Below are 8,091 nucleotides of genomic sequence, written 5' to 3' on the forward strand. Positions count from 1 at the left end.
AAAATAGGGTTGGTCGGGATACCGTAAACAGGCTATTTTGCTTTGTTTTGCCTAAGCAATGACTAACAAACTTTCTTTAGGGTCTGACATTGTATATACTATACAATTTTTGGGGTATTAACTAAATACATGTATACAGTTTTCGATTCCTTTTATACTTTTTCACAAATTAGCCCCCCCCCCCTTTTTTTTGTGTAGTCTGCCCTGGGGGCGGGAGGTCTCCTAATTTCGGTTTCTAGGGTCATCTTATGCTTCCCCATGAGCTGAGAACTTAATTTAAAATGAGCCTCGATTTTTTTATTTGTATTTTGTAATTGTGCCTTTGTCCAGTCACAGGATTTCACTTTGTACTTAAAAACTTGGCGCTGTCATCATTTATTGCTATTTATTGTTCAGTTGTTCAGTATTTATTGCTATTGGGCATCAGTTGTTCAGTTGCCCTCTTTCGAATGAGCCATGCATGCATTATGGATGTGTTTAGCGAATTGGGATACCTCAAGCAATGTAAAAGAAGAAACAATGTGAAGCAAACATATAGCACCAAATAAAATAACCGAATCAGAATGGAAACTTCTTCAGTGTATGTGTGTGTGTGTGTGTGTGTTTGCTGTTTTAAATACCGAAAATGTGAAAATAAAGCAAGTCACAACATGAGAAAGATCGACTGTACTAGTCATAACAAAGCAGGAGACAGCCTGATCAGCATGCAGCAAAGGGGAATAACTCGTATTTAGCCATTCTCATTTCTAAGCATGCCCAATGAGGAAGTTATCCTTCTTCCCATTGTAGTTTCTTTGACGTTATTTCAGTCAATTGTAAGTTTACAACAGAGCTTGTTGGCAAAGAAAGCTGCGCAAGCAAACTATATTTTCTTGGACAATCTTCTCTTTGAGAGCGAAGCAGCGTCAGCAGTTGACTGTGCAAGCAGTTGCTGGAAAAGACCAGACTGCTGGTCATTCACCGTCACCACCACGTCATTGGGCACTACGTGTCGAGGACATGCAGTGTGGATGACGTCAGCAGGTGAAAGGATCTTGACGGCTACCACGTCCTTATGGCACTTGAGTAAGTATACTGCCGGTGTCAGCCACCTGCGTGTAACATTATTCAACTGCCAATCGCCTTAAGGCCAAAAAAAAAAAATTGTCTGTTTAGGGTAACATGACCAAAAAAAGTAGGGTCGGTAGGTAGGTAGGTTTTTTTTTTTTTTTTTTTTTTTTTTTTTTTTTTTGGTGTGTGTAAATGCTATGTTGACTGAACATTCACTTCTTATATTTGATGAATACATGTTTCAAAACTAACGTATAAATAAAACAGAGAGAAAGGGAGAGAAAGAAACGCCAAATGTCTCGTTTTAGCATTTTTACCTCTTTTTTTTTTTTTTTTTTTTTGAAATCAAAAAAAAGTTTTTGGGTCGGCGCCAAATCGATAGGGTCGGTCGGGTTACCCTAAACAGACAATTTTTTTTTTTTGGCCTAATATGTTTTACACTCAGTCAGTCCTTGACTGAATGATTGGACGAGAGTGGAGAGGACCTGTGTGTCCCTAGGCGTGTGTGTGTGTGTGTGTGTGTGTGTGTGTGTGTGTGTGTGTGTTTGTGTGTGTGTGTGTGTGGGTGTGTGGGTGTGTGAATGTGGGTGTGTGAATGTGTGTGTGTGTGTGTGTTTGTGTGTTTATGGGTGTGACTGTGTGTGTTTGTGTGTGACTGTGTGTGTGTGTGTATATATCTTGAAAAAAGCAACTGTGTAAAGTATAGGGTGGTCCCAAAAAAGCGGCCTATTTTCTTTTTGATCTCAGTTTTGACTGCAAAGAGAGATTTAGAAAATGTCATCACCAAACAATGGCAGAATGATGGGAAATTATGTTTTGCACATTTTGGTAGAAATTGGTCTGTCCTTAGCAGTTGATAATATAATAATATTATAATACTAAAAATGACAGCTTATATAGCGCGAACCACAGTAAACTATGACCTCCGCGCTTTACAAATTAACTATGAATAAAACCAAACTATTTAAACATCAAATACACATACATTCTAACAAAATAACGTTACAATAAACTTACAGCAACACATTATCCACTTATTCTCTCTTCGCAGTCAAAAATGAGATCACAAAGAAAATAGGGCGTTTTTTTGGACCACCCTGTATCTCAAAAACAACTAAACGGATGCTCTTGAAAATTGACAGAGAATCGTTTGGGGGCATTTGCTCTTGCCATTTTTCTCAGATTTTTGATAACTCTATTTTATGACATTTTGTGTGTGCTACAAAACACGTGTAGGCGGCACAGAGATGACCGTATTTTCTTGAAAAAGTTACCAAACATGATTTGTTATTCTCTTCAGATCTAGACTGGCTGGAGAGAGCGTGCAGCAACAACACGGAGTGTGGTGTGCCCCTGTCTGAGTGTTTCGCCGGCAAATGTCTCTGCTCTCCTGGATACTACTACTCAAACTCCAAGGACTCGTGCGTCGAAGGTGCTTACCTCCTGTTTTGTAACTTCGTTTGTAACACAGCTGATATTTGCCTTACGTGTGTGTGTGTGTGTGTGTGTGTGTGTGTGTGTGTGTGTGTGTGTGTGTGTGTGTGTGTGTGTGTGTGCGCGTGAGCGCGCGCGCACTCCATTTTAGTTGTAACTGCATCAACAGTTCAACCTTTTAACTTTTGAAGAGACGCGCAGGGCTTTTAGGCCCCCCCCCCCCAAAAAAAAAAAAAAATGTCTGTTTTCGGTAACCCGACCGACCCTAGTTTTTAGGCCCGACCCTAATCTTTTTTTGGATCGTCTGAAAAAAAATGAAAAAAAACCCGCATCCAAAATAGAGCTGTTTGCGCTCAAACAGCAGACGACAGAAGGGAGGTAAGCTCAAAGTACTGTTAGGAGTAAAGGGTCGTCACTCGTGTTACTTCCTTTCAAAATGGATGCACGCAGTGGTGTTCGCCACCCGCTAGCTCACGGGGGATAACCTGTCAAAGGCCGAACAGAAGCCGAAGGCCGCTCATGACACGTGTGAAGGCAAGTTTTGTCTGTTTTCTAGGTATTGTTTGATTTATGTCGGGATTTAAGGTAAGCTACTGATTCAGCGATGACTAAATTTGTTTCTCGATGCATAAAAAGTCAGGGAGCGATTGATATTTGCCCGTAAATAGCTTTCAAAGCTGAAAATGTCCGCGATCGAGCACCGGAAATGGCTGTTCGATGGGTTTTGCAAGTAGAAATGTGCTTTATTTCACCAAATCAGCTCGTATTTGGTGTGGGTACGGGATTCTAGAGGACGAAGGAGTCATAAGAGGTGCAAAGAAGTGCTATTTGGGAGTAGAATAAATCTTCCGAGACAGTAGACAAGAGAAGGTCATATTTGAGAGATGCGCGTAGGCCGATTGTCTTTCCGACAAGCGAATGATACAGCAGATTAATCATTCGTTTTGACCAGAAACCTAGTCTCTAGTTTTTATGAATGGGTTTTTTAATTAAAACAATCACGAGAACTCTCTCGCTTAGCCTAATGGCTGTTCGATGGGTTTCGCAAGTAGAAATGTGCTTTATTTCACCAAATCAGCTCGTATTTGACATCGGTTTGGTATATATACCGGTAGCAGTCTTGGCTAAACAAAAACGGACCTTTTCAGGTTCAGCACTCTATGAGAATGCCCTTAAATGCACTTCGGTGACTTCTCAATCCTTTGAGGTTGTAGAACTCTCCTCGGGTTATTCTTGTTCAGTGTTGCAATCGGCTCCGAAAGGGTTTGATTCTCCAGTAGGCTGTCTGTGAAGAGTTCTTTCTAGATCTAATTCTTACCCCCTCCCCCCATCTCTTCCATTACCTCTAGTGTGCTCCCTGCTTTCAAAATTCCTTGTTGGAATGTAGGCGGTGGAGACACACACAGAGTAAAGGATGATCTCCCTTGCTCATGACGTAATTTCTATGCATTCTCGCTCTTGACGTCATTCTATATTTAACTTTTCTTTAAAAGTACAAGCGATCGAGTGCACATTTTGGCATTTTTAGCAGCGCTCTCATTATGAATTTCTATTTTGTTGCTTCAACAACCAAGAGCAGCTGCTGATACTTCAAAATTTCTTTTTCATACTCTTCACTGACAGTTGCAGGGGAATCAAAGAAAGATTCTCGTCTATGCAGAGGGCCTACCGCAGAAATGTGGTTTTCTCTTTTGCATAGAAGTTTGAGAGTTCTTCTCTGTTTTATGCCAAGAGACTGCCTGATGAGAGCTTCTCAGCTCGAAACCGGTAGCAGTCTTGGCTAAACAAAAACGGACCTTTTCAGGTTCAGCACTCTATGAGAATGCCCTTAAATGCACTTCGGTGACTTCTCAATCCTTTGAGGTTGTAAAACTCTCCTCGGGTTATTCTTGTTCAGTGTTGCAATTGGCTCCGAAAGGGTTTGATTCTCCAGTAGGCTGTCTGTGAAGAGTTCTTTCTAGATCTAATTCTTACCCCCTCCCCCCACCTCTTCCATTACCTCTAGTGTGCTCCCTGCTTTCAAAATTCCTTGTTGGAATGTAGGCGGTGGAGACACACACAGAGTAAAGGATGATCTCCCTTGCTCATGACGTAATTTCTATGCATTCTCGCTCTTGGATAGCAGACGCGGCACGTCTAATGTGTAAACATGAGGGCTGAGGGGGCACTGATACCATAGGGGGAACTGGGGGGGGGGGGGGGGGGGGGTTGGGGGTGAGATCCCTGGCCTCAGTGGAGGGGACACCATAGTATGACGGCATAATAGCGACACAAGTAAAAATTACATGTATCACTTCCACATTGATAATTTACTAATTACCAATGACATGTATAAATATCAATGCGGAATTACCTATATAAACGCACAACTATGACTATTTCTAACGTTTGAGGCTGTTATGCAGTCAGGAAAATTATCCAAAAGGAATATTTACTTCTATAACTGCAGCAGAAAGTATCTAATTGCAGCAGAAAGTATCTAATTCAACCACACAAGTGTTGTTTTTTCAAACATGTAGGTCCACTTCTTGTGGGCGTCAGGTTTGCCTGACTACAGAGAATGCACCAGGGTGTATTTGCCGGTGGTTTTCTCGGATCTTGCTCCTTGTAAAAACCATTTTTCTGCATGATCTAAAAAACAAACAGAAACGGCTACAGGAAATGCACATACATTTATATTATCACAGATATTTGTAACTTCTGGAGATTTTAGTAAATGTATAATATGTGGATATTACTAAGACTCACAGGTATATTACAATTGCTTGTCTTAACATGTGCTTGTATAAGACATCGTGCAATGAAATGAGTAATTTTACTTTTGGTGCTACTATGCTGCCATACATCACTTTGGAGAGTTTCCTCTTTAGTCGGCTGGCCGGCAAAGTTACCAGCGGCAGAGTCCGCGGCTGCCCCCTCACCCTTTCTTTCAAGGCGTACAATTCCTTGCCGTGGCACACCCCTCCCCCTCCCCGGTGAGTAGACATGGAGGGGCAACCGTTAATAGCCACCCCCCACCCCCACCCCCTCCCCAAACCCGGGCAGAAACACAGAGTGCAAAACGACGCTTCCAGGCAACATCTGCTGCCACTCCACCCCCCCCCCCCCACCGCCACCCCCCCCCCCCAAAAAAAAAAAAACTACGGCCGATGCATCCCCGCGATCGAATCAGACATCAAATGGCACCGCCATCAGCTGCCCTTGCGCTAACTTACCCCCCCCCCCCCCGCCCTCACTCCCCCCGGGTACCATGTGTTATCAACAGTTTTCTATTATTTCAACGAGTGAGAGAAGACTTGCCAACAGGCCAAAAACAAACTATGAGAGAGAGATAACTTTATTTTACAAGGATAAAGATTTAAGGGTAAGCGAGAGAGTTCTCGTGATTGTTTTAATTAAAAAACTCATTCATAAAAACTAGAGACTAGGTTTCTGGTCAAAACGAATGATTAATCTGCTGTATCATTCGCTTGTCGGAAAGACAATCGGCCTACGCGCATCTCTCAAATATGACCTTCTCTTGTCTACTGTCTCGGAAGATTTATTCTACTCCCAAATAGCACTTCTTTGCACCTCTTATGACTCCTTCGTCCTCTAGAATCCCGTACCCACACCAAATACGAGCTGATTTGGTGAAATAAAGCACATTTCTACTTGCAAAACCCATCGAACAGCCATTTCCGGTGCTCGATCGCGGACATTTTCAGCTTTGAAGGCTATTTACGGGCAAATATCAATCGCTCCCTGACTTTTTATGCATCGAGAAACAAATTTAGTCATCGCTGAATCAGTAGCTTACCTTAAATCCCGACATAAATCAAACAATACCTAGAAAACAGACAAAACTTATCTTCACACGTGTCATGAGCGGCCTTCGGCTTCTGTTCGGCCTTTGACCGGTTATCCCCCGTGTAGCTGTAAAGCTTGATAAATGTTGTCATGAAAAGGATGGGGTGAAAATTATCAGTACCTATCCAGCGAGGTTTAGTATCATTAACGTTTTTCAACAGGCAAAAACAGGGATTGATGAGAAGAAATGAACTGTAAAACATCATAGAGAGGGGAGAAAAAAAGAAAAAAAGCCGACCTACCGACCCTATTTTTTCACCCTATGTTACCGTAAACAGACCTATTTTTTTTGTGGCCTTAATAACACCACTCGCTCTTCAACACTAGTTTCTGTTCTTCTAGCGTTGCGTACCTGACCCATCCAGGTTGAATTTTGAATTCTAATTTTGACGATCATAATGTAAAACGCAGTATCGATTCCTGACCTTGCGAATCAGTCTCCATTGTAATGTGCAGTTGCCAGGGTCGGTCGTCCTGGCAGCCTCGAAGAGGTAGGAAGGGCGTCGGGTGTGTGCCTGTTGAGTAGAGAAAGGCAGTCAATCGTGTATAACTTGTCATTAACTGGGCGAAGTCGACTACGTAAAGTGTATTTCGCGAAACTGGCCGCAAGAAGCTTAAGCACTGAGTTTTCGGTAAAAAGACATCGCGAAGTCTTCAAGAAGTCGATTTCGGGCTCAATTAATGACCGCCTGTAAGATAAATGTGATAAATCTGATAGAAATATAATCTGTGTCCACAGGGTGTGAAGAAGCTGACCTACAGACAACTGTCGTGACTTACCCAGGCTACATGATTGGTTGGAACAACATCATTTGTACTAAAATGTCGAGGGAGGACTGTACAACTGTTTGCGGACAACATGCAGGGGTGCGCACGTGTGATTATCTGCCGTACACACCCTACCGTGTGTTGTCTTGCTGTCTGCAGGCTGTCACCAAACTGGATGTTCCAAATCAATGGTTAGTCAACCCGACTTCTACCCATCACCAGAGAACCTGTGTGTGACCTATTGGTTGACGGAAGCTGCAATGCCTTTGGCTAACACTTTACTTGTTTTTGTTATTATTGTTTTTAGACCTTATCATATTAAGCTGCTAATTAAGGTTGTTTATATTTTGATCGTAGTCTGCGCGCAGCACGCTGACTCTTTTAAAAAAAAAAGTGCGTTGATGTACACGCAGAATTTCCTACCGTAACTGTCGTTATTGACAAAGAATATATTTGTATGTTGACAATTTGTAATCTGAAGGCTGTCGAATACACCAGTAGACTACGTTGGAGTAGCCTTCCTTTTCGGATATAGAACGCTTTTTGTGTCGTAACAGTTAATCCACGCATTAGCCATAATATATAATATCCATATGCAAAATAATGAAATAAACAGGAAATGCCACAAGTTTACGAATATCGACATTTTCTATCAGTTCAATTAAAAACAAGAGGCGAAGCCTTCAAGGCTCCCGTAAGAAATCAACAAACAGTAACATAACACAAACTCACTCACTCCGTAACACACACACACAAACACACACACACACACACACACACACACAGACACACACACACACACACACACACACACACGCACACACACACACACACAGTTAAAACTAACGCATCATATCAACTCCATGTATAATTTTCAAAAGAAGGCAAACAGATAAAATGACTAGGGTAATAGGTTAGGTACCTGCCATGTGGGCACTTTTTCCACTGCTGTCCTCAGTCCTATACTTTTCATCAAGACTTGTCACCATG

The 8,091-nt window shown here is 42.1% G+C and overlaps 1 protein-coding gene across 1 annotated transcript; it reads left to right on the top strand.

Moving 5' to 3' along the window:
- Positions 1-643: 643 nt before the first annotated feature.
- Positions 644-7,766, top strand: LOC138957805 (uncharacterized). The gene is made up of 3 exons (XM_070328860.1): positions 644-1,065; positions 2,351-2,482; positions 7,073-7,766. The coding sequence occupies exons 1-3, from the start codon at positions 753-755 to the stop codon at positions 7,336-7,338; spliced, it is 711 nt and encodes a 236-aa protein (XP_070184961.1). The 5' UTR covers positions 644-752; the 3' UTR covers positions 7,339-7,766.
- Positions 7,767-8,091: the final 325 nt, after the last annotated feature.

Source organism: Littorina saxatilis, unplaced genomic scaffold (genome assembly GCF_037325665.1).
Source record: "Littorina saxatilis isolate snail1 unplaced genomic scaffold, US_GU_Lsax_2.0 scaffold_409, whole genome shotgun sequence".
NCBI classification, from domain to species: domain Eukaryota; kingdom Metazoa; phylum Mollusca; class Gastropoda; order Littorinimorpha; family Littorinidae; genus Littorina; species Littorina saxatilis.

Coding starts and splice junctions, on each gene's coding strand:
- LOC138957805 (XM_070328860.1), top strand. CDS start 753: ATGCCCAATGAGGAAGTTATCCTTCTTCCCATTGTAGTTTCTTTGACG. Junction 1,066..2,350: donor CACGTCCTTATGGCACTTGA/GTAAGTATACTG, acceptor TATTCTCTTCAG/ATCTAGACTGGCTGGAGAGA. Junction 2,483..7,072: donor CAAGGACTCGTGCGTCGAAG/GTGCTTACCTCC, acceptor CTGTGTCCACAG/GGTGTGAAGAAGCTGACCTA.